At 40.0% G+C, this 25,899-nt stretch overlaps 2 protein-coding genes across 3 annotated transcripts in view; one reads left to right on the top strand and one right to left on the bottom strand.

Moving 5' to 3' along the window:
- Positions 1–4,413: 4,413 nt before the first annotated feature.
- On the top strand, positions 4,414–7,335 carry pnp5a (purine nucleoside phosphorylase 5a). The gene is made up of 6 exons (XM_047386247.1): positions 4,414–4,653; positions 5,207–5,376; positions 5,462–5,565; positions 5,684–5,859; positions 6,019–6,209; positions 6,697–7,335. Exons 1-6 carry the CDS (start codon positions 4,631–4,633, stop codon positions 6,912–6,914), a joined length of 882 nt encoding a protein of 293 aa, XP_047242203.1. The 5' UTR covers positions 4,414–4,630; the 3' UTR covers positions 6,915–7,335.
- Positions 7,336–10,063: 2,728 nt separating this feature from the next.
- Positions 10,064–25,899, bottom strand: part of capn1 (calpain 1) — a 39,392-nt gene continuing 23,556 nt past the window's right edge. For both annotated transcript variants that reach the window (XM_047385957.1, XM_047385958.1), the window contains exons 6-22: positions 24,593–24,761; positions 21,296–21,379; positions 17,518–17,603; positions 16,932–17,006; positions 16,632–16,792; positions 15,896–16,056; positions 15,782–15,793; positions 15,476–15,687; positions 14,409–14,448; positions 14,259–14,324; positions 14,102–14,159; positions 13,917–13,981; positions 13,718–13,786; positions 12,598–12,676; positions 12,381–12,497; positions 12,211–12,269; positions 10,064–12,114 (exon numbers count right to left, since the gene is read on the bottom strand). In XM_047385957.1, the coding sequence (XP_047241913.1) occupies positions 12,088–12,114; positions 12,211–12,269; positions 12,381–12,497; positions 12,598–12,676; positions 13,718–13,786; positions 13,917–13,981; positions 14,102–14,159; positions 14,259–14,324; positions 14,409–14,448; positions 15,476–15,687; positions 15,782–15,793; positions 15,896–16,056; positions 16,632–16,792; positions 16,932–17,006; positions 17,518–17,603; positions 21,296–21,379; positions 24,593–24,761 (1,540 nt within the window). In that variant the 3' untranslated portion in view covers positions 10,064–12,087. The remainder of the gene's footprint in view (positions 12,115–12,210; positions 12,270–12,380; positions 12,498–12,597; positions 12,677–13,717; positions 13,787–13,916; positions 13,982–14,101; positions 14,160–14,258; positions 14,325–14,408; positions 14,449–15,475; positions 15,688–15,781; positions 15,794–15,895; positions 16,057–16,631; positions 16,793–16,931; positions 17,007–17,517; positions 17,604–21,295; positions 21,380–24,592; positions 24,762–25,899) is intronic.

Genomic DNA, 25,899 nt, shown 5'->3' with positions numbered 1-25,899 from the left:
AAGCTGAAAAAAAAAAAAAAAAAAAAAAAAGGGGAATTCAAATTAATTCAGTATGTATGTATGAATTAAAACGTACCGTTCATTAAACCACTCACTAGCGTTGCTCTGCTTTGTAGCGCAAAGAGTCGCTGTCTTTTGGCCGGGGTTAAATATTCTGTAAAAACAGAAGACAATAAAAGTTATCTTACGCTGCGCAGCACAGCGTTCATAAATAAAACGAAAATAGTTTTTAAAATACACAAGTTTTTTTTTAATCTTACTCCGATTCTTTGCGGTAAAACCTGCAGATTTCACTTCTTGTTGGACTGAAACTGTGCCGTTCTGCTGAAAGCTGTCTTGATCTTTGAAAAGCGACCTTCTGGTGGGCGGATTCAATGTGGCATCTTTGGATGTATCTGTAAACAGGTTTATATGACATTTTATTGAACTATGCTTAAAATACATATATATATATATATATATATATATATATATATATATATTGTTTTTATTTAATTTTTATTTCCTTACCTTGCTCCTGCTCGACAACTATGTCTTCCACAGAGCTCTCAGTCGAATCTGTAAACAGTTTTTTATCTGAGGTTTAAAATACATTCACTCTCAAAGAAAAAATAGATAGTTCTTAGGACTTACTTACTTTCTGGTGGTGCCGGTAACTTATCCAGTGTGTCTTCAGGGGAAATGATGATAATTGACGGGGGGGTATTCAAAGAATCTGTCGTAATTTCTGTGTTAAAAGAAAGTTCAGTTGTTGCGAGTTTTTCTTGTTTGGAAATAATTCGCCTTCTCAATTTTGACTGTCGATTCCAGCCGCTGAACCCTCCAACTTGATCATTCGGGTTTACCTCTCTCATCAAATCTATAAATTGAAACATTGTCAAGGGTTAACTATAATATATATATATATATATATATATATATATATATATTTTATTGCATTTAACATTTACTTACCATAATCTGATTGTGTCAAGATGAAATCATCAAGGTCATCAGCGGTGGGTTCTATGACAAAGAAACAAATATATATATATATATATATAAACAATATATATAAACAAAATTTGAGAACATTCACATGCATTTAATGATACTTACTTACTTACGTTTTAAGATGTCATTGTGCTTTTGTGAATTATCAGAAGAAGAAGCCACAATTTCCGGGTTTCCTGAAATATTTACCGACATTTTTTCTTGTCAGTACTGGTATTTTTTCAATGTAACAAGTGTTATGGTTCAAAAGACATTCAGCATTTGAAGACCCTGACACTGAGGTTAACCAATGAAACAGAGCCCCAACATTTACACACAGTATTTATACCAGAACATGACAGTGTTATCTCAACTGCAAAGACTATGTTTTTAAGACCAAAACCCTTCTTGAGTTCAAAGGTGATATGTTATCTAAGAAACAGACGTAACTGCCCCTTCCTGACATCGCCCCTAACAGTTGTAACCCTGTAACTCTAAGATGAAAAAGTAAAATGTTTTTTAGAAAAGCTACAGGTAACTAAAATTATCATTCCTTTTTTTTTTTTCCTAAAAGTGGAGTCTCTCATGATTCAAAAACAAACACATCATTGCTAGAGTCAATTTGTAACTTGGAAACAGTATACTGATGTTCTTTTTTTTTCTGTTAATCTCATATTCGTCTTACCTATTTCAGCTGCTTTTCCAGTATGTTGACGCAGAAGCTGAAGGTTTTTCTCGTTCCATCGATGTAGTGAAGCACAATTTTTTTTTTTTATTTACTTTTTTAGGTCTTTTCTATTTTGAACGGATTTAGACTGGCTCATATATTCAACAAATAGGTCCTGCTGTAAAGCAAAATTAACTTACAATTCTGTCAGGTTACACAGTTCCTTTATTAGGATTTCATGTGATAGGTCAACATTAAGTTGATTATACCTTTAAAAATATAAAAGGATGCATGTCTTTTTTTTTGTTTTGTTTTTTAGATGTATTAACGCCTGAAAAAACATACAGATTATTAATAACACCCTTAAACACACCCCTGTGTGTTTTAATTGACTCATTTAATCGCCCCTAATGACGACAACCAATCAGCATCCACTGTTACGCCCCTTGGACACACCCCCCTGCCCACATGGCAACCACATGGCGCCCACATGGCCCCCACCGGAAGTCCCGCCCTCACCGGAAGTCCCGCCCACCTGTCAAAATGTTTGATGAAAGGGTGCACTTAAATTCTCTTATGCGCATAAATTAAACTTAGGGAAAGTTTGGAAAAGACATTAGGAATTAACCTATAAAGGCCTGGAGGATGGAGGCTAGAAAATAGCCTTCTATGGACCACCATTGTGGGTCAGATCTTGTTAACTTTCTCTAAAACAGCTTGGGCTTCTGTTCCATGTTCTGTCAGGTCTTCCAGCCAAGGCTCACACAGTTGCTATCTTCCCTGGGACTTTACTCTGTGACTGGAAAGCTGTGTGGTTGTCTATATCTTGTGAAATGTGAAAAGAATTGGAAGCAATTTGAAAAACTATGTTGCTGAAAGATTACAGTAAATAAAACAATACAACCAAATTTCAAACAAGAAGATCAAACTTGTTTTATGACTCAGTTGGGCAGAGCTACTCGGTTCTGTGTTTAGCTGGTAAGTCAGTCATGGTTTGTCCATCTGGTTTTCTCCACCATCTCACACAGACCACAGAGAGCATTATTGACATTTCTACATTAGACTGTAGAAAAAATAAAGTCTACTATTTGTTCAAAACCTGTTTCCAAAGAGATAGTGTTCAAAACTGACAAAACCAATTTCACCATTTGGAGCCACAATTTGTCTTTCGTTTTTCAATACAAGCTGTGAGACCTGCACAGAAATATTGTCTGCAAAGGAAAAAAGTTATAAACTCAGCAGAAAAAAGATGTTACTTTATAAAGAATTCAAAACATTAAAACATTTCATTATGACAACATAGTCAGTTTTGATATTCTTAAGAGCACAGTGGAGTCAGTTAATGCTAATTGAACATTTGTTGGCTCTTTGGACGTTCCACAATGGCTCTTAATAACTTTGGCTAAAAATAGTAAAGAACCAACTAATATTTGTACATATAGATTTAATTAAAAATGCAGTTTTTGCCGTTTTTTTCCTAGAATAATTGTATTTCCACAACAGCATGACACTAAAAGTATCAATAAATTTTTTCTGATTAGGTTGCGACATTTTTTACATCAGTTACCATAAATACCAACATCCCATCACAGAAAAGGTATCCATCCTCTTTTTGCAAAAGTTTTATGTCTTTTTTTTTTTTTTAAACCTACAGATAGAAATAAATAAGTGCTTCTTCAAAAGTGAAAACTAATTTACTACAGTAGATATTTAGTACTGCATGAGTACTGCACAGTAGTGCAGTTGGTAGCACTGTTGCCTTGCAGCAAGAAGGTCCTGGGTTCGATTCCCAACCTGGGGTCTTTCTGCAAGGAGTTTGCATGTTCTCCCCGTGCATGCGTGGGTACTCCGGCTTCCTCCCACAGTCCAAAAACATGCCTGTTAGGTTAATTAGTAACTCTAAATTGCCCCTTAGGTGTGTGCGTGGTTGTTTGTGTGTTCCCCTGCGATGGACTGGTGACCTGACTGACAGATATTTATCAAAAATTACAAGTTGTCCTTATTCCAAAGGTCATCAAACATTGTGTGTTTGTATAAATATGTTGTTCAACATCAGCTTTGTGCTTAAAATATATATCAAAAAATCTTTAAAAAAGTTTTTTTTTTTTTTTTGTCTTCTGTGTTTTCATGACAGCAGCAACTGATGCCTAAACAGAAAACAACTTTTTTATTTAATTATTTTTCTGCTTCAGGTAAAATCAGAACATTAAAAAAATATTTCGATTTTAATCTGTGAATCGGTGCTCACTAATAAGAAGCCCACAATAACTAGCAAAACAGTATTAACAGGTTACCATGTACAAAACTAAAAAGAAAATATTGTTTGCGTGAGTTTGTGTAAAAGTGGAGAAAGTAACAAGAAATGGTGCCATGGTATAAATAGTAAGGGGTGAAGGTTTGTTAATAACAGCTGAAAATGTTTTTCACATGATCAGATGAATCACAAATCACGTGTTGATGAAAACAAAACATTTCCCATATCACGCTAAATCCTCCTTCGTTATCTTGTTTTGAACAAATAAAAGCAATGTACACTAAATCGATAAAGAGCTGATGGATCATTTACTCAACATGATGAATGTTGAAAGAGACAGTTTCCTGCTTACAGTGATGTTAACGTTTTTTTTTTTTTACTGGTGCTGACGCTCCTGTTAAATGGGGGAGAGGACTGTCTATTCTCTTTTCTCTGGGTCATATTGATTTGAAGGTGTGTCCACTGGGCCAATGGCGCTGCGGCTTCTTCAGGCGTGATTCACAGCAAAGGAGGAGCGACCTTTTTGGCTCTAATATAAACCCGGCGAGACCAGGGTCAGGACAGACCATCATAGCTCCACTAGAGGATTTTAAGACTTAAGGAAACTTTCAAAGACTGAAGACTCCAAACGGCTTTTTCATCGATCAGACAACCATCTTCCCTGTTTTGGAACTCAACATCCATTTTTCTTCTCTTTCATTTACCTCAGATTTTTTTATTTATTTTAATCTTCCGACATGTTACCAGAGGCACACAAGAGGTGAATGAAGATTTGAACAGGCGGCTTTCCTTATTCTGCTGAACACATGGGTCCCCTCTGGACATGTTGGGAGAGCAAAAAATAGACTTCAGGAATGCGCGGACAGGGCAGGGGGGGTGGCAGAGATATGCGCTCATGTGCACACAGAGCCGCATACTCTGTGTGCACAGTGTCTGTGTCTTTCAACCTTTAGTCAGTCATAAGTTACATTTTTAACGCTAGTTAGTCGCATTGAAAATAAGGAGAGAGTCTATTTTCCTTTATTTTGTATTTTAAAGCAGTCAACTATTTTCTGTTACCTAAAAAGGATTCATAGAAAGAAAAAAATATATAAGAAAATACATTATTCGTAATATACTACCCAGGCGATCTGATGTGATTCAGCAACAATATAAATAGCTCCTCTCAGATAAATCTTTGAACCTAATGAAAAGTGTATTGGAGCTGTCCAATGTTCTTCTATAATGAATAAGGAGACCAATATAGGTTGACTATAAGTTATTTGACCTGCCATCATAATTATCTGTCCTTTTTTTGCGTCCATGCCATTTAGTTTCAGCTATGAGGATTGCAAGGCCACTGCTGACTGGCTGCAGGCGCAGACAGACATCCGACCCACTGTGGGCATCGTGTGCGGCTCGGGCCTTGGAGGGCTGGCCGACCTGTTAAAGGACCAAGTGGCCTTCAACTACAAGGACATCCCTAACTTTCCTCAGAGCACCGGTGAGACGTCACATGAAACCTCTTCAAATGGTAACGTCCACCATGTGCTGATGATATCTACTGACCTGATATGGTTTCTCCTCAGTGCATGGACATGCAGGAAGGCTGGTGTTCGGTACCATGAAGGGAAGGCCTTGTGTTTGCATGCAGGGTCGCTTTCACCTCTATGAGGGCTATGCCATCCAGAAGGTAAATTCATGCTTCTGCTCATGTTTTATCAGCCTGAGTTTTTTGTTGAATCTGGGTCAAAAACCATGTGAGCTGACTTTAAATTGAGGCATGTGGGGATTTTTTTTTTTTTTTTTAGGTCACTCTGCCTATGCGCATCTTCAAACTGCTTGGCGTTGATACGGTGATAATCACCAATGCAGCCGGAGGCCTGAACCAAGACTTTAAGGTGGGCGACATCATGATCATTAAAGATCACATCAACATGCCAGGGTTTGCTGGCATCAATCCACTGGTTGGACCCAATGATGAAAGGTAATTATATTCTCATACTGTGTTAAGTTGCTGACCCACTGATAGATGGTTTTCCAGAAGTTTCAGAACTATTGGATGACTTTCTTCCACCACACTTGTTGAACTCTTCTGCCAGTACTCAATATATCCATCATTTCTGTGCACTTTGTTTCCTTATAGGTTTGGCGTGAGGTTCCCCTGCATGTCTGATGCATATGACCGAGACCTGCAGCAGCTGGCCATGGAAATAGGCCAGGATCTGGGGTACGGAGACTTCTTGAGGGAGGGAGTATACTGCGTGCTGGGCGGACCATCATTCGAGACAATTGCAGAGTGCCGAATGCTGCACTTGTTGGGCGCTGATGCTGTTGGTGAGTAGATTTTATGGATGAAATGGTAACTACCCATAAAGATAAGTTAAATGTGATATGTTTAAAATAACTGACTGCATCTTATTCATGACAAACCCTCTTGTTTGGAAATTCTCAAGACTAGCTTGGGAGTTTTTCTGGGGCAGTATTTACAGAACCTTATGAATCTCCACTACAAAACAAGTGGTCTCTGTATTTATTAAAATAATGGTGCTAAGACTAATAGGAGAGCTATAAAAAGATACCTTATCAAAGTTTTCCATAGATACAAATTAACTTCCCAATTTTCATAAAGGGGATGAGATGAGAGCTAACACTGCCTTTCAGAGGGGGCATAATTGGCAACTCCAACACAACCTTTTTAAGGTTTTCCCTTTCTTCTTTTTAAATAGGCTTTAGAATCCAGGCAGATTTTCCAACTAATGGGAAATGATCTCATTTCTAGGTCTCTTTAAATATGACTAATTCTTTTTATTGTTTCCATTAGGCATGAGCACAGTCCACGAGGTGATCATCGCCCGTCACTGTGGCATGCGTGTCTTCGCTCTGTCTTTGATCACAAACCTGGGGGTGATGGACTACGACAGCGAGGAGAAGGCCAACCACGAGGACGTCCTTCACGCGAGCAAACAGCGAGCAGAACAGATGGAGCGGCTAGTTTCCTCCATGGTGAATCGGATTGAGCCCAACAACAACTACATCTGAGGGACATTTAGACGTGGTTGTAGTTTTAAGTAGTCTTGCTGAGGAGAGTACTTCATGGTATAAAGTAGACTCCTTTTAAGTTTGGGATTTGCTGTAAATATGACAAAAGCATTTGTCTGTGTGGCTCATATAGGATATACATTCCCCTAAAGGGTGACTCAACAATAAGTCACTTCACATTTGTTTTTTTTTGTTTTTTTAAAAGGCATATTTGTTCTAACTTATATGATCATCTTGTAAAATAACCACAACTTAACAATTATGATAAATATGTTATATCGATCTTAATATGTGGTACAAACGTGTACATTGTACAAAAGGCGCTATATAAGTTTAGTCCATTTACCATTCAGTAAGTATTTTACGGCTTGTTTTTTTGTAATAACTGTTGCTATTAAAAGTGCTATTTATTAAAATAAAAGGTTTGTTTGTGTGCTTAGTTGGGGCATGGAAGGTAGCTACAGAGCCAGGCACAGTTTTGGCCCCTCTGGTAAAGATCTGTAAAATTGGAGGAAAGCAAACACCCCAAGTCAAGAAATTGATTTTTTTTTTTGTTTACCAGTTCCAAATAACCTGCTGCCAAAACAATTTCTTTAAAATGTTAATTTAACTAAAAAATGTTTTGTAATTTGTACTCTTTAATCTGAACAGTAGTCCAACTTTTGTGTGTCTTCTCTTTCATCTACTCTTCAAAATGTGAAATACAAGAGAACATGGCTTTCACGTAAGGCAGACAGGACATGTCTTATATCTACAGCCAGACCAATATTTAAAAAGTTTTAAAACTGGAACTATGACAAAGATGGCTGTATGAGGATCCATGGTTGTTTTGCTACCCCTCACAATCAACAAAAATCTCCAAAGGGCATTGTTAGAGAATTGCAGCAAAAAGTGGCATCTCAGAGTCACTAAATTTCCATAAGGATAGAAAAAACATCACTCCGCAAGTAAAGGCCTTTCTGTCTTAATATCATGAACATGGACTTCAAGTGAAACCATGGGCTTTTGCTTGAAACATAGCAACAGTGTGAACAAAAAAAAAAAGAATTAATTTCAGAAAAATGTACAGTGGATAATTTATTATGCTGAGGGACAGTTTTTCTTTCAGAAGACCCAAAAACCTTCTTAGAGTGCAGGACATCATGAACCTTTTGAAATACCAGGACCTTTTAACATCTGGTGGCATGTACCAAAAAAAAGTAAATATATTTCGTCACTGGGTCTTTCAGCAGGATAATCAAAAGCATTCCACCACATAGACACAGAAAAGGCTCAGACATAAAAAAAAAAATCCACCAGAAAACCTGTAGGAAGAGCGACAAAGAAAAGAGTATAAGAAATGTATTCGTAGTCTTCCGCTTTATCCGGGACCGGATTGTGGGGGCAGCAGACTCAGCAGAGACGTCCCTCTCCCCAGACACCTCCTCCAGCTCCTCCTGGCGGAGCCCAAGGAGTTCCCAGGCCAGTCGAGAGACATAGTCCCTCCAGCGTGTCCTGGGCCGTCCCCTGGGTCTCCTTCCGGTGGGACGTGCCTGGAACACCTCCAGAGGAAGGCGTCCAGGAGGCATCCGGTATAGATGCCCGAGCCACCTCAACTGGCTCCTCTCGATGTGGAGGAGTAGCGGCTCTACTCCGAGCATCTCTCTGATGGCTGAGCTCCTCACCCTATCTCTATGGGAGTGCCCGGCCACCCTACGGAGGAAGCTCATTTCCGCCGCTTGTATCCGGGATCTCGTTCTTTCGGTCATGACCCAAAGTTCATGGCCATAGGTGAGGGTAGGAACGTAGACCGACCGGTAAATCAAGAGCTTCGCTTTTCGGCTCAGCTCTCTCTTCACCACAACGGACTGGCACAGCGCCCCCATTACTGTGGCAGCCGCACCGATCCGTCTGTCGATCTCCCGCTCCATTCTCCTCTCACTCGTGAACAAGACCCCGAGATACTTAAACTCCTCCACTTGAGGCAGGAACTTCCCTCCAACCTGAAGAGGACAAGCCACCCTTTTCCGGTCGAGAACCATGGCCTCGGACTTGGAGGAGCTGATCTTCATCCCAGCCGCTTCACACTCGGCTGCGAACCGTCCCAGTGCATGCTGTAGGTCTTGGCTAGGGGGGGCCAGCAGGACCACGTCATCTGCAAAAAGAAGATGAAATCCTCTGGTCCCCAAACCAGACCCCCTCCGGCCCTTGGCTGCGCCTAGAAATCCTGTCTATAAAATTTATGAACAGGACCGGTGACAAAGGGCAGCCCTGCCGGAGTCCAACATGCACCGGGAACAGGTCCGACTTAGTGCCAGCAATGCGAACCAAACTCCTGCTCTGCTTGTACAGAGATCAGATGGCCCCTAATAAAGGGCCCCCAATTCCATACTCCTGGAGCACACCCCACAGGGCATCACGAGGGACACAGTCGAATGCCTTCTCCAGGTCCACAAAACACATGTGGACCGGTTGGGCAAACTCCCATGAATACCCTGTAGAGGGTATAGAGCTGGTCCAGTGTTCCACGGCCAGGACGAAAACCACACTGCTCCTCCTGAAGCCGAGGTTCGACTATCGGCCGGGCTCTCCTCTCCAATACCCTGGCGTAGGCCTTACCAGGGAGGCTGAGGAGTGTGATCCCCCTGGAGTTGGAACACACCCTCCGGTCACCCTTCTTATGTAGGGGGACCACCACCCCAGTCTGCCAATCCAAAGGCCACGCAATGTTGAAGAGGCGTAAGAAATGTACCACGACTCCAATAGATCTACAGAGATTGAGCAAAGATGGTCAATTATCTTCCTCTCCATTTACTTCAACGATGAAAATGTTGCAGAAGACTTAATGCAGTCCTATTAGCAAAAAGGGAGTTTTAGAAAATGACAGCACTGACCAGGGTACCATTAATTGCAAAACTGGTAAAACGTGTTATAATTATTTCTTATTATGGGATTTTCCTCAAATAAATGTTTAAATTATACATTTTAATTAAAAAGGGGCCAATACATTTCAATGGCACCGTCTTTAAACAGTCTATTTTAGTAAAATAAAACTTTAATTATATAGCACCTTTGAAGATAAAAACCAGAAAGTACTTTATGTGCCATTTCAAAACTTTATTCACAATAACCTTATTTTCAAACTTTAAGAAAATGAAATACTTCAGTGATTCTGGATTCAAAGGCTCATGTTTATTTTGAAAGTGTGTAAAAAAATTTAACAGAAAGCTCCAACGTAAACCATGATGTTGCATGATGTATGGGTACAAAGTGACCCTGAATATCACCCCATGTAAACTTTACACATTACATAAGCATTATGCTGCAAAAGTCAAAGAACGTCTGCGCATGATGCAAATTAAAGGGGTTGGCTGTAACGATTTAAAGAGAAATGTGGTCACCAATGCTGTTCTCCCATTTACAAAATGCATATAAAAATGTCAAGCGTATTTTTGTTTTTTTAATGTATGAAACACTTAAAGGCTTATTGCAGTAAAAAGTTGCGACATCTTAAACATAGATCTCTCATATAATAATGCTCCCATCATAGAAAAAAAAAAACACCAATCCTGAAAGCAGAGAATTGTTAGATTTGACACTTCATGCACACATTATCCATCCACTTTGCATAATTATTCAGTTTTACCTTAAACTTTAACATACATATCCCTTTGCCAAAGTATAAAATCCAGCCATTACAAAAAAGGTTAGTCTTTTTTCCATCAGATATTGCAGAACAGTCTAAAATGCCATGCATACACTGAGCAGGTATATAATAAAGCCAAACAGGATTGGATTTATAGAAATCAACACATTCTCTATGATGCAGTGCAGTCACATTGTGTCTGCATAAACTGCCAGGCCCCAGTAATGCTGCATGACCGCTGACTTAAAGCAAGGCACAAGAAGTAAACATTAAAATGCCAGGCCAGCAGCGCTGCTACAAACATTGGATTTCTGCACATATTTGGGCATGCTTTTTAGATGTTTGCTCTCATTTTCTGTTGTATAGGTTGAATGCATCAATAGAGTGGGATGTTGCAAATCAAAGTCTAATAGAGTCTCTTCTCCCAGGTTACATCTGGCACTGACAAAGCTCCAAAGGAGAGGTTTGCATATATGTTACTTTTAAAACTAAATTATGGTTTAGATTTTGGCATATTGTCACTGTTCAGAGATTATAAGCAATAACTACCTTGCAAGGAACAGATGACTCCAAATGACCTTATTTTGATCAAAAAGGTTTTTTTCAAGTTTACAAGTTAAAACAACTTTAATCTAAACAAATGTCATAGCCATTCATGTGAACACTATCTTATAAACCATTAAACCTTTATCTCGTTTGTATGAGACAGTTATGTACATATACGTCTGAAGGTTTCTACAATAGTGTTCGGATAAAGTGCTATTAAAGTTAAACAAGGACCATTTTAAATAAATCTGCTTTGGTTTTAGCCCTGCTCTAGCTAGCTGTTAGTGCCAAAAGTAATCTTTGTTTCCTCAAAGCAAAGTTGCCAAGGGAATTATCTACTGTAGATAAGACATTTACATTTAGTTTTTAACAGAACCCCATGTCAAACAATCTAAACTGTTCATATAGGACAGAAGAATTACAGCGCTGTGGTCAACTTACTGGAGGCACCAATTGTGGGGAGTGCACAGATGGCAATTTCAACCCAAAGTTTGAAGGCTAATAGAAAAAACACCTAAAGCAAATGTTTCCAGAAGTATTGTTTTAGTGAAGGAAAAACACCCTGATTCCTTTAAACCCGTTGTTTTGATTTAGGCTGGTAAAAATGAAAACATTTCTGTGAACTTAAAAAAAGTGCAACAAAAAGTAAAACCCTATGTCCACCCTCTTACATCCAACCAATAATTTGATATATACCCATATAGTTTATCTGCATTAGATCAGGAAAAAATATATATATATATCACCCACAGTAAGCAAGGCTATAACCAGTGAGATCCCTTTGTTTGGCAAAACGAGCAACAAATAAAGAATTGGCACGTTTCCCCTACAGGCACTGGAATAACAAATCTGTCTGTTTTAGCATCACAGGGCCTCAGCAGAGAGCATCCTCAAAGAGAGAAGGAACAGGAAGAGCGAAGGCACTTGCTAAAAATCTATAAAAATCAGGGAATGCTGGGCCTGGAGCTGCAGCGGGACATGGTGCATGGAGTCCCCTCATTTCTAGGCAAACATGGTCAGTGTAATCCACTGTGGAACGAGGACAGCAAGGAATTAATTACCACAAGTATACAGTACGTGTGTTGCAGGATGAATGAGAACACCAATCATAGCGTTCATCTCTACCTGAAAGAAGTTAAGGGATATTTCACCATCTCCATCCGTGTCCATGTTTTTAAATGTTTCTGTGGAAAGAAGACCAAAGAAAATCAGTTGCAACAATTTTGAAAAGAGCTGGGATACAAGCCATGTTAGTTGTTTCTTTAGGGATAGGAGGTAAATTAAATGTGGCTTACTGAACATTGTTTCCAGTCGGATCAAACAGGTGACGAAGTTGTCAAAGTCGACAGCCATGTTTTCCTCGGTGTACCGCAGGATGATCAGCTGGAATAGGTGGTTATTCAGCTTGAAACCTAAAGCATGGAGGACAAAACAGCTCAATCAAAGGCTAAAATGTCTGACCTCAACCCAAAGTGTTTTTTTTTTTTTTTTTTAAGTTAAACAGAAGAGCACCTGCAGATTCAAGGGCCATCCGCATCTCATAGGAGCACATTGTGCCCGATTTGTCCAAGTCAAACTGCCTGAATATGGTCTGACATGGTAGGAACGCATGGAGACAGGAACCGAAGAAAATGCAGCCGTTAGCTCTAAAACAATTGTCACAACACATTTACAACACATTTAAAGTGACATTGAATGCTTTTACTGTGAGGCCCTGCAGCTGGTGGACTCCAATTAAACATTATTTTGGTTTATTCTGGTTGAATTGAACATCATTTCAGGAAAAGGCTTATTTACTTGATCTTAAGATCAAATAAATACACCATTCCCTAGAGCAAAAAAAAGCCACAGGGAAAGGAACATAGCAAAGATTTGGAAGATTCCCCTAAATACAATCTCAAAATGCTTTGTGTGGCAGAAACTAACACTTACCATCATCCTGAACAATCGACGGGAGACATGGTGGTGGCAGCATCATGATTTGGGGGTGATTTTATTAAGCAAGCTAAGAAAGGCTGGTCAGAGCCGATGAGAAAATGGATGCAGCTAAATACAGGGCAATCGTGGAAGAAAACCTCTTGGAAGCAGCAAAAGATTTGACACTGGACAGTAACCCTAAACAAACAGCCAGAGCTACAATGGGATGGTTTAGATCTTGAAAACTGATCTCCTGACTTTCTACATACACTCAGACTGTTCTAGAGATATTTTGCAAAAAGAAACTCGTAACGATTATAGTGTCCAGATGTGCAAAGTTGGTAGAGATAAACCCCAAAAGATGTGCAGCTGTAACTGCATCCAAAGACGGTTCTGCCAAAGAACTAAAATAGGGGGGTTGTTTACATGGATGGGCCACACTTTTCAGATTTTTACAATAAACATTTTGAAAACCATTTGTCCATTTAATTCTGCTTCACTCTTATTATGTGCTATTTTTTGTTGCTCTATCAGATAAAACCCCAATAAAATACATTTAAAGAACATACAGCCTATATGAATAACTTTTGCAATGCATCAGTAGCAGCTGACAATTACAGCATTCCTACGCAATAAATTTAAATAAGGGCTTTAAGGTCAAGTTCTTTGGAGCAGAGAGTACAGCAGTGATGAAGACATTAGTGCTGAATCTCACCAGGTAGCGTGTAATCTTTTGCCAGAGAACGTGGAACTCTGTCAACCCCAGCTTCCCGCTTCCATCCGCCTGAGTTACAAAGTTCAGGAATATTCAGGATTTTGAAAGGTGTAAAAATGGAAATCATAGACCCATCATAGACTCAAACAACCGAAAAAGAAAAACTCTAGCCCATATTTCTGTTCATTTTCAAGGATACGTCCATGAGGTTTATCATACTGCGACAAGCTTCTTTAGAAAAGCCGTCTGTCTTCAGGTCCTTATCTGGTTATGAAAGAGAAGCAGACATAAGGCGATTTATTGCTGAACTGATCCCACAGTAGGATTAGAGAAATGACAGTACAGATTAGAAAACAAATCTAATGGTTTTCCCGGGTTACTAACGTTTGCTAATGATCCTGTTCAGTATGGTCTGAAGCTCATTAAGACTGATCTCCATGTCCTGTTGGACCAAACAAAATTCAGGTGAACTGAATACGATTCTGCCAACAAACATAAGGGAGGTGAAGCTCCCCTTTAAACAGTTTTACAGTGTGCTTACAGCGCCTGCCAGCTGCCTGAAGAGATTCTTGAAGCCCGCGTCAATCTGGCTCTCATCAACATTAGTCTGAAACACAAACACTATAATCCCACTTTCTTTCTAAATATAAAATTGGTTCATAGATTAAATGTATCAATCAAATCCTTTCACCTCTGCAGGAAGGTCTGCAACAACTTTGTCATCAAGCTCCCTAACAGAAAAAAGGCAAAAACAGTTATTTCCTTTTGATTTTTATAAGACATGATTCTACAAATGGCAAAGGCTGTAAAAGGTGACACTAAAACCACAAAAAGAAATACAAAGTGTCAGAAAAAAAAAAGGTATGAATAAACTATTTTTGGCATTGTATCATGTTAAAATATCCCGTTTGATTAATATATCCAGTATTTTGGTTTTATGCACCCTTGTCTCGTTTCCAACCCCAATACCAAAAGTGCTGCTTTGTTGTGTGAAAATGTACAGTAAAACATCATTTCCAATCATTTGCAAATGTCACTAACTCCTATTTGATTTACAATGGAATATGGTAAAAACATCAAATTGTACCATTCTTAAAACAATTTAAATCTAGAATTTAATGGCAGCAAAATATTTAAAAAAAACAAATAGTTGGAACAGGAGCAAAGGGGTGCTGAAAAAGTTAAGTGATTGAAAACATTTTGGGAATCACAGAACAAAAAAAGAATCCAGCATTAATCTTACACTAGACCAAACAGGGTCAAGAGTTCCCTCCAAACACTGCAGCAGCTGGTCCCCTCAGTCCCCAGACATTTACAGACTGTTGCTAAAAGATGAGGGGATGGGTCACAGTGGTAAACCTGGTACTATCCAAATACTTGAGTTGTTTTGCTCCTATCAAATACAAAATTACCCTTATTGATTTTTTTAAACTAATGTAGTTTCTTCAAAATATGCAAATTATTGCATTCCGTTTTTATTACACCTTAACATCTCGGCTTTTTTGGAAATACAGTAGAACTTGTTGAATTTGAGTTCTGGGTAGAAGCTTTCCAAGGTACAGTATTTATTTTTAAAACACTTGATTAACATGATTTAATTCTGCTTTTTAGTGCTTTACAAATCCCCCAAATTAGAGCAGTTGTTTTATAGCCTCGATATATTAGCTAAAAATCATGATGCCAACTAATTTTCTTTATAATATATAACAGTTATTGCAACGAAAGCATAATTTCTTTAAAAGCTTTTGTGTCACTCACTCGGAGCCAGCAGGTTTTTCAGAGAAGACTCTGAGGACAAAGTCACCATCCTTGTTGGGCTCAAAGGTAGAGGGGACCACGATGTATTCCCCGACTGGCAATCGCAGGCGCGAGCTAACCTCCCTCAGGTTGATGAACTGCTCCGAGCGAGCGCTGGAGGCGTGAGTGAGGAAGAAGTCTCGTTTCAGGTGGACCCCCGACTGCCCTACAAACTAAGAGAGAGGTTGGCAAAGCATTTTTCCATGAGCTTTTATGACAAAACTAAGAATGATTCTTGGAGAAAAAAAATAAATAAAAAATCTGTACCTCTTCCGGAACCTGCAAAAGAGACAGAAGACAGAATTTTGGGGGTTATTAAAAAAAACTAACAAAACAAAATCTAGTAAATGAAAACTGATATTTTTACAGACTGCAGCTGACCTCATACAGAGCAAACCCAATGGTCTCCATGTCTTTGCCCTCTTGTCTTTTCTTTCTGCGGTCCTTTTGCATGAGGGCAACCAAAAAGCTGCAGTCTGGTTTGCCGGGGGCGTCGGGATGCTGCAGCTTGATCTTAAATTGAGGATTCAGCCAAAATGATGCTGCAAACAAGAGTGAAAACACATCAACTTGCTCTCCATCCCCCAGAAAATTAACAGGCCGTTTCATCCAAACACTGAAAGATTTAAAAGATAAAATTTCAAATCAAATAGGAATCAAGCATTACAGTCGTAAATCAGAGGAAAAGTTAAGTTTACCTCATCTGATATGTTTTTGTTGAAACAGTCAAAACTAACAAGCATGTCTGGATGGAGAGTTTCCAAAACTCTTTTAGAAACCGAGCATTGTGTTTTTGATTGTTGTTTAAATAAGAGTCACTTGTTCACATTCCTTCCAGAAAACAATCCAAATCTATCCTGGCGTCACTCTACAACAGCTTCTTTTTAACAAAATAATAAAGTTTATACATTGCAAAATACAAAAAGGACTATTTAGCGTTTGGCCTTTTTTTTTTTATTTAACACCACGGGACTCTGACATGAGACTTTGGAGGTTTGGAAGAACCTATTGTTTCCTGAATTGTGCAAACAAAATCAAGTTAGAATTTCTGCCCCCAAATCCATCTCATCACTGGTTTCCTCTGTTACCTTCCAGTTATCTCCTTCTTGCTCAGTACCTGGGTAGTTTCTGCAACCTCCAGCCGTGCTGCCTCTCCTCCACTCTCCGCCAAAGAGCGCCGTGTTCCATTTCTTCATCTGGGTGTTCTGCAGGGCGTCCGCCGTCAGGTTGCAGATCTCCAGACGGTTGAACTCTCGCAGGAAGTCACTGAAGGACATCCTGGGAGATGGAAATTAAGCCTGGCTCTAATGACTTCATCTTTTATGATCAAGTCCAAACGTTGGACTTTGTTTTAGTGAAGGTAGGAACTTTGAAACAATTAACTAACACAGGTCTTCGCTTGGTTAGGCAGACTCACCAAAATTCTCCATCTTCACTGCGTTTGTGAAGCCGATCTTTGACGGAATTATCCACGTAGTCCCACTCTCTGGAGCTGAGGTGTTCATAAAGAATGGAAAGTAAATATACGGCACTGCATACACTTCCTACCTAAAGTCCATCTCGGCTCTTTGATATAAATATAAAGTTTTTTTAAATTCAGATTTCAGTTCAAGTGGATCACTAGTCCATCACTTCCTGTTTCCTTGGGGTGAAAATAAAATAAAAACACAGATGCCAATTATTCTAGAGCATTGTTCAAAATGGGAAAGGCAAGAGAACACTCTTGTGTTAATGTTGATCTTCATGAGAAAATTGCTACTCACCTAAACTTGTCAACATCTACAATGAGAGCAGTAAATTAAAAAATAAAAACAATTGTAAAAGTGCCACAGTGGGATAACCTTACTGGTTATTATTCAGCGCAAAATTGTGCCAAACAAAAGTGCGGATTTGATGCAAAATTATTTTTGCTACAGACTCTTGAAAACATTTAAATCGAGTCGGCCACCACAAAAAAAAATAAATAAATTAAAAGTTTACCACACATCTCTGAAAGACCTTACTCATCACTCCAGGGCCCGGTCCATTCCACCTCCCCCCAGGGGTTCCTGATGCGAACCAGCTTGGTCGGATTTCCCCTGTAGGCCACCTTCAGGAAAAGAAACAGTTGATATTTATGCTCATTTTGCACAAACAGTTGCCACATCTGCATTCATGCCACAAATTCTACATAAACAGAAAGTAACAGGCTGCATCACGATCTGAGGTCAGCTGCCCTTCACGTGGCTGGTAAGGTTATCAGTGATTCTGCAAAAACGAACATCAGCTGCACAGCGTGTTCAGAACACGAAGCTCAGATTGCACTTAGTTTTTAATCAATTCACAGCAACATTCAATTTAGATGAGCAAATTAAACTGTAAACAAGCCATTTTCTACAGCATGTGAATAAAGACTCTTTAAAAGATGTTACAGATCAGTTTCGTAGCTCTCTCTCGTTTACAAGTATACACACGTGGACAAAATTGTTGGCACCCCTCAGTTAATGAAAGAAAAACCCACAATGGTCACAGAAGTAACTTGAATCTGGCAAAGGTAATAATGAATAAAAATTCTATGAAAATGAACAAATAAAAGTCAGACGTTGCTTTTCAAACATACTTCAACAGAATTATTTAGAAAAATAAACTCATAAAACAGGACTGGACAAAAATGATGGTACCCTTCACTTAATATTTTGTTGCACAACCTTTTGAGGCAATCACTGCAATCAAACGATCCCTATAACTGTCAGAGACTTTTGCACCTCTCAGCAGGTATTTTGGCCCACTCCTCATGAGGAAACTGCTCCAGTTGTCTCAGATTTGAAGGGAGCCTTTTCCAGATGGCATGTTTCAGCTCCTTCCAAAGATGCTCAATAGGATTTAGGTCAGGGCTCATAGACGGCCACTTCAGAATAATCCAATGTTTTCCTCTCAGCCATTCTTGGGTGTTTTTAGCTGTGTGCTTTGGGTCATTATCCTGTTGCAAGACCCATGACCTGCGACTGAGACCAAGCTTTCTGACATTGGGCAGCCTTGATAGTCTTGAGATTTCATTGTACCCTGTACAGATTCAATACACCCTGTGGCAGATGCAGCAAAGCAGCCCCAGAACATAACAGAGCCTCCTCCATGTTTCACAGTAGGGACAGTGGTCTTTTTTTCATATGCTTCATTTTTCCGTTTGTGAACATAGAGTTGATGTGCCTTGCCAAAAAGTTAAATTTTTGTCTCATCTGTCCATAGGACATTCTCCTAGAATATTGGTGGCTTGTCAACATGTAGTTTGGTAAATTCTAGTCTGGCTTTTTAATGATTTGTTTTCAACAATGATGGTCTCCTTCGTCGTCTCCCATTAAGTCCACTTTGCCTCAAACTACGTCGGATGGTGCGATCTGACACTGATGTTCCTTGAGCTTGAAGTTCACCTTTAATCTCTTTAGAAGTTTTTCTGGGCTCTTTTGTTACCGTTCGTATTATCCGTCTCTTTGTTTGGTCATCAATTTTCCTCCTGCGGCCACGTCCCATGGATCTGAACTTTCTGAATAATATGTGCAACTATAGTCACAGGAACATGGAGTTGCTTGGAGATGGTCTTATAACCTTTACCTTTAACATGCTTGTCTATAATTTTCTTTCTAATCTCCTGAGGCGACTCTTTCCTTCGCTTCCTCTGGTCCATGTTGAGTGTGGTACACACCATGTTACCAAACAGTACAATGACCTGTAGCCCTATATATAGGCCCACTGACTGATTACAAGAATGTAGACACCTGTGATGCTAATTAATGGACACACCTTGATTTAACATGTCCATTTGGTGACATTATTTTCAGGGGTACCATAATTTTTGTCCAGGCCTGTTTCATGAGTTTAATTTTTAAAATAATTCAGTTGAAGTATGTTTGAAAAGCAACGCCTGAATTTCCTTTGTTCATTTTCATAAAATTTGTATTCATTATTACCTTTGTCAGATTCAAGTTATTTCTATGACCATTGTGGGTTTTTCTTTCATTAACCGAGGGGTATCAACAATTTTGTCCACGTGTGTACAGGTCCTTCTCAAAATATTAGCATATTGTGATAAAGTTCATTATTTTCCATAATGTCATGATGAAAATTTAACATTCATATATTTTAGATTTATTGCACACTAACTGAAATATTTCAGGTCTTTTATTGTCTTAATACGGATGATTTTGGCATACAGCTCATGAAAACCCAAAATTCCTATCTCACAAAATTAGCATATCATTAAAAGGGTCTCTAAACGAGCTATGAACCTAATCATCTGAATCAACGAGTTAACTCTAAACACCTGCAAAAGATTCCTGAGGCCTTTAAAACTCCCAGCCTGGTTCATCACTCAAAACCCCAATCATGGGTAAGACTGCCGACCTGACTGCTGTCCAGAAGGCCACTATTGACACCCTCAAGCAAGAGGGTAAGACACAGAAAGACATTTCTGAACGAATAGGCTGTTCCCAGAGTGCTGTATCAAGGCACCTCAGTGGGAAGTCTGTGGGAAGGAAAAAGTGTGGCAGAAAACGCTGCACAACGAGAAGAGGTGACCGGACCCTAAGGAAGATTGTGGAGAAGGGCCGATTCCAGACCTTGGGGGACCTGCGGAAGCAGTGGACTGAGTCTGGAGTAGAAACATCCAGAGCCACCGTGCACAGGCGTGTGCAGGAAATGGGCTACAGGTGCCGCATTCCCCAGGTCAAGCCACTTTTGAACCAGAAACAGCGGCAGAAGCGCCTGACCTGGGCTACAGAGAAGCAGCACTGGACTGTTGCTCAGTGGTCCAAAGTACTTTTTTCGGATGAAAGCAAATTCTGCATGTCATTCGGAAATCAAGGTGCCAGAGTCTGGAGGAAGACTGGGGAGAAGGAAATGCCAAAATGCCAGAAGTCCAGTGTCAAGTACCCACAGTCAGTGATGGTCTGGGGTGCCGTGTCAGCTGCTGGTGTTGGTCCACTGTGTTTTATCAAGGGCAGGGTCAATGCAGCTAGCTATCAGGAGATTTTGGAGCACTTCATGCTTCCATCTGTTGAAAAGCTTTATGGAGATGAAGATTTCATTTTTTCAGCATGACCTGGCACCTGCTCACAGTGCCAAAACCACTGGTAAATGGTTTACTGACCATGGTATCACTGTGCTCAATTGGCCTGCCAACTCTCCTGACCTGAACCCCATAGAGAATCTGTGGGATATTGTGAAGAGAACGTTGAGAGACTCAAGACCCAACACTCTGGATGAGCTAAAGGCCGCTATCGAAGCATCCTGGGCCTCCATAAGACCTCAGCAGTGCCACAGGATGATTGCCTCCATGCCACGCCGCATTGAAGCAGTCATTTCTGCAAAAGGATTCCCGACCAAGTATTGAGTGCATAACTGTACATGATTATTTGAAGGTTGATGTTTTTTGTATTAAAAACACTTTTCTTTTATTGGTCGGATGAAATATGCTAATTTTGTGAGATAGGAATTTTGGGTTTTCATGAGCTGTATGCCAAAATCATTCGTATTAAGACAATAAAAGACCTGAAATATTTCAGTTAGTGTGCAATAAATCTAAAATATATGAATGTTAAATTTTCATCATTACATTATGGAAAATAATGAACTTTATCACAATATGCTCATATTTTGAGAAGGACCTGTATATTCAAGCATTTTAATACTGAGATACTGACTGATTTTCTTTAACCTGGTTTTGGTTCTGTTGGATTTAAATGAACTAAATCGATCATAGGATTTGAATTTTATCCCGATCCCACATCCTCCAGCATGACAGCTCACCTCGTTCGCACCAGTCACAGAGTAGGCGTGGCCCTTCACCAGCTTCTTGAATGTGACGGCCTCCATGTCTGATGTACTGGTGATCTGTGAAAGAGATGATGCAACGTATAAATTCTAAAAAGGAGTCACCAATCTGGTCATTTATCACTATTGGCACATTATATAGAGCTGGAAATCTAAAAATGGTTAGTCAAGCTACAACTCGGCAGTGCTTGTGATGTCCTGCGAGATTCAGACACCATATCAAGTTCAGATTTATTTCTGTAGCAACTAAAATGAATAATAAAGCACATGTTTTCAAACCTCAAAACATTTCAGAACCAGCCTGCTGTAACACCCTTCTAGCATTCTTTCAGTGCAAAAGGACATTCTGATAATCAATCAATGATTCACCATATCCTCATGCATGGAAAAAAGTTCAACCTTTTTTCCTGCCAGGCCGCTGGTTCGTCATAGTCAAACTAAAAAGTACCAGAAGGCAAATTGATCAAACAGAACGTCCTTCACTGCAGAGTGCAGTGCTCCCCGTCTGCAAATAAAGGTCCTGATCAAAAACCTTTGACACACTGGATTCCTGCCGGCTTTTGTTTGGTATGCATCTCTGCCCTCTTGTGGCTTTAACTAAAGCTACTTTTATTTATTTTTTAAACTAGCAACTTTCCAACATTAGTAACATAGTAACCAACCCCCTACCTTCAGATCCTCTGCCTGCACTAAAGATCTCAGAGGAAGATGTAAACAGGCTCTTTCAGCACATGAAAACAAAGAAAGCTGGAGGACCTGATAACGTCTCCCCATCATGTCTGAAAGCCTGCGCACATCAACTTGCTCCGATCTTCACAAGGATCTTCAACAAGTCACTGGAGAAATGTGAGGTCCCCTCCTGCCTCAAACGATCCACCATCATCCCGGTTCCCAAGAAACCCACCATCGTAGGATTAAATGACTACAGACCTGTAGCCCTGACGTCTGTGGTCATGAAATCCTTTGAGCGGCTGGTGTTGAAGCATCTGAAAGACATCACAGGCCCCCTGCTGGACCCCCTGCAATTTGCTTACCGAGCAAACAGGTCGGCAGATGATGCTGTTAACTTAGGTCTACACTTCATCCTGCAACACGTCGACCACCCAGGGACGTACGCCAGGATCCTGTTTGTAGACTTCAGCTCGGCCTTCAACACCATCATACCAGACATCCTCCACCAGAAGCTCACCCAGCTCAACGTCCCAGCCTCCACCTGTCAGTGGATCAACAGCTTCCTGACAGACTGACAGCAGCAGGTGAGACTGGGGAGCATCTTTTCCCAATCCAGATCAATAAGTACAGGTGCCCCCCAGGAGTGTGTTCTATCCCCACTCCTCTTCTCTCTGTACACAAATGACTGCACCTCATCGGACTCGTCCGTGAAACTCCTTAAGTTTGCAGACGACACCACTGTCATTGGACTGATCCAGGACGGTAATGAGTCTGCATACAGACAGCAGGTGGATCGGCTGGTACACTGGTGCGGTCAGAACTACCTTGAACTCAACCCGCTCGAGACTGTGGAAATGGTGGTGGACATTTGGAAAACACCACCCATATACACCCCCCTCACCATCCTCAACAACACTGTATCGGCCGTGGACCACTTCAGGTTCTTAGGAACCACCATCTCTGAGGACCTGAGATGGTCTTCACACATAGACACTGTTCGAAAGAAGGCCCAGCAGAGACTGTACTTCCTGAGGCAACTCAAGATCTTCAACCTTCCACAGGAGCTGTTGGTCATCTTCTACACTGCCATCATTCAGTCTGTCCTGTCTTCATCCATCTCAGTGTGGTTTGGTTCATCCACAAAACAGGACAGGTCCAGACTGCAACGAATAATCAGGACTGCAGAGGGAACAATCAGGGCTGACCTTCCCTCCATCCAGGACTTATACAGGTCTAAGGTCAAGAAAAGAGCTGCTAAAATCTCTGCAGACCACACACACCCTGCACATAAACTGTTTAGAGTTTTACCTTCAGGCCGTCGCTACAGAGCACTGTTTACTAAAACCAGCCGCCACAAACACAGTTTCTTCCTCCTGGCTGTTTCTCTGATGAACATTCAATAGAGTACAAAACAACAGCATACAGATGTTGCAAATGCACCTTGTGTAGGTGTATATTGTAAATATGTATTTATGGACATAAAGATATATGCAGAATATATCTTATAACAAAAAACCAACAAAGAAACCCAGAGAGCAAAGTGTACCGGAGTCAAATTCCTTGTTTGTTGTATGTAAAAACTTGGCAATAAAGCTGATTCTGAACATTACTCGTCTCACAGATCAGCTGTGCTCAAACTTATTTTATTTAAATTGTAGTTTCAAAAGAGTTTGGGATAACACGATATAAGACTGTAAAGTCACAAATTCAGTAGTTTTTATTAAAGAGGCCACATAAAATAAGGGAAAGTAAGAATTTGATTTCCTGCAGTTTTTTTTTGTTTGCTTGATTTTAATATGAAGACTATAAACTGAAAAACACATAAAAGTTCAAATTGATACACATTCTATTGAGAAAAAGTGTTTAATTTACAAGTCTTTTTTTCTTTTCTTCATTTGAATACAGGTTGGGGTTTCATTACCAGCGCTCTTCAGGCTCCAGGCTGACCCATCACCTTTCTCGTCATCATGCTCAGCCATTGAGGCAATACCTTGCTAGGAGCCCCACGCCAAGGGTGACTTATGGGGACGCTCTATGTCCTCTAGTTTTGAATAACTAGAGCTTGTCACCTTCTCTCTGAGTTTTGTTACTGGAGAACTTGTAGCTCCTTACAGCCATGTGCAGATCTAGCTCCTTGTGTCAGATATCCTTTGGCAGCCATTAGTTCTTGCTTATGGTGTTTTTCAATTAATTGAAAATCAAACTTTACCTGGCAAAAGGCAATGTGGTTTCTCGGTTAATATTCTGCTTGTCCACTATAAAATGAAATTACCAACAAAAAAAACTGGAGACTGTTCATTTGTTTGCAAGTGAGCAAACTTAAAAAAAAAAAAAAAAAAAAAATCAGCAGGAAATCAAATACATATTTCCCTGGTTGCACAGAAAGCAGAAAAAAAAAATGTTCTGACTATCAAGGAGAAATGGCACCATGGTGCATCAGCAAGAAATTAAATGTGTCTTTCATGAATTTCATTTTATTTCACTTTGGAAAAAGCTTTTTTAGAAGCAGGTTAAAGAAAATACATTCAATCACTTTCAAAATTTGTGATAAAACTGCATTGTGTTCTGGCATCTGAGAAGAAATAAATGACAAATACTGACATCAATTGAGCAGCCAAGCAGGGATCCTCTCTCAACGGCTCGACTGATGATGCTAAAGAGGTCTGAGGGGGGTTTTGCCAGCTCAAACATCTCCGTCACACCGCCGGTGAAGTCCTCAAAGCCCTCCGACGTGCTCCCGCCTGACAGAGCCTCATAACAGCCATTCAATCTGGGGAACAGAACAGTTCTCTAGTGCATGAGTGGATCTCCAAGAAGACGAGTGACAGTAACAATACAAACACAGTTCAGTCTGTTGTTGATGTCAAAGTTTAAACATAAACTACAGTTGCGGCACTCACTGCTCATCCTCACAGCAGAACAGCAGCACCCAATTGTTGGTACCACCACAAAGATTAACTGCTGCATTATCTAATGAGATGCACACAGGGACACTTTATTAGGTACACCCGTTTAATTGCGTGTTAACACATTGGCACCTATTGCGGTGTAGACTTGCGTCAGAATAGGGAAGAAAGGGGATTTAAGTGACTTTGAGTGTGGCTAGTTGGAATATTTCAGACATTTGTTGATCTACTGGGATTTTTAAGCAAAACAATCTATTGGGTTTACAGAGAATGTTCAGAAAATGAGAAAATATCCAGTGATCTTGTGTGGTGAGGATGAAATTAGTTTGATGTTGTTGGAAGTTGAAGGCGAATGGGCAGACTGGCTCAAGAATGGTGTAAATTGCTAAAACCACTTTTTACAACAAAATGTACTACACTGGGTGAAACTCCAGCCTAGAACAGAAAACTAAGGGTACAATTTAAAACGGACTCTCCTAAATTGGACAATAACAGACTGGATAAATATTGCCTTGTCAGCTGAGTCTCGATATCAGCAGCAACATTCAGAGAGTAAGGTTAGAATCTCACCTAATCAACATGAAAACATGGATCAGTCCCATCTTGTATCGATGATACAGATTGGTGGTGGTGGTTTAATGGTGTGGGATATATTTCCATGGCACACTTTGGTTTTGCTTTAATACCAACCGAGCATTGTTTAAATGAACATCTTTTAAAGGTTCCTTCCAGCAAGATAATGCACCATGTCACAAAGCTCAAATAATCTTAAATCAGCAACAACTGTGTGATGCCATCATGTCAATATGGACCCAAATCTCAGTGAAATGTTTCCTAAACCTTGTTGAATCAATGCCAAGAAAGCCTATCCTGAAGGTAAAAGGGGATCCAACCCAGTGCGAGCAAGGCGTGCCTGATAAAGTCAGTAAGTGTATCAAGAGAAGAAGCGAGAAACAATTCGATTTGCAACAGGCAACAAAAATCTATGATTCTCCATCAAAA

Source organism: Girardinichthys multiradiatus, chromosome 14 (assembly GCF_021462225.1).
Source record: "Girardinichthys multiradiatus isolate DD_20200921_A chromosome 14, DD_fGirMul_XY1, whole genome shotgun sequence".
NCBI lineage: Eukaryota > Metazoa > Chordata > Actinopteri > Cyprinodontiformes > Goodeidae > Girardinichthys > Girardinichthys multiradiatus.
This window is presented reverse-complemented; position numbering and strand designations above follow the sequence as displayed.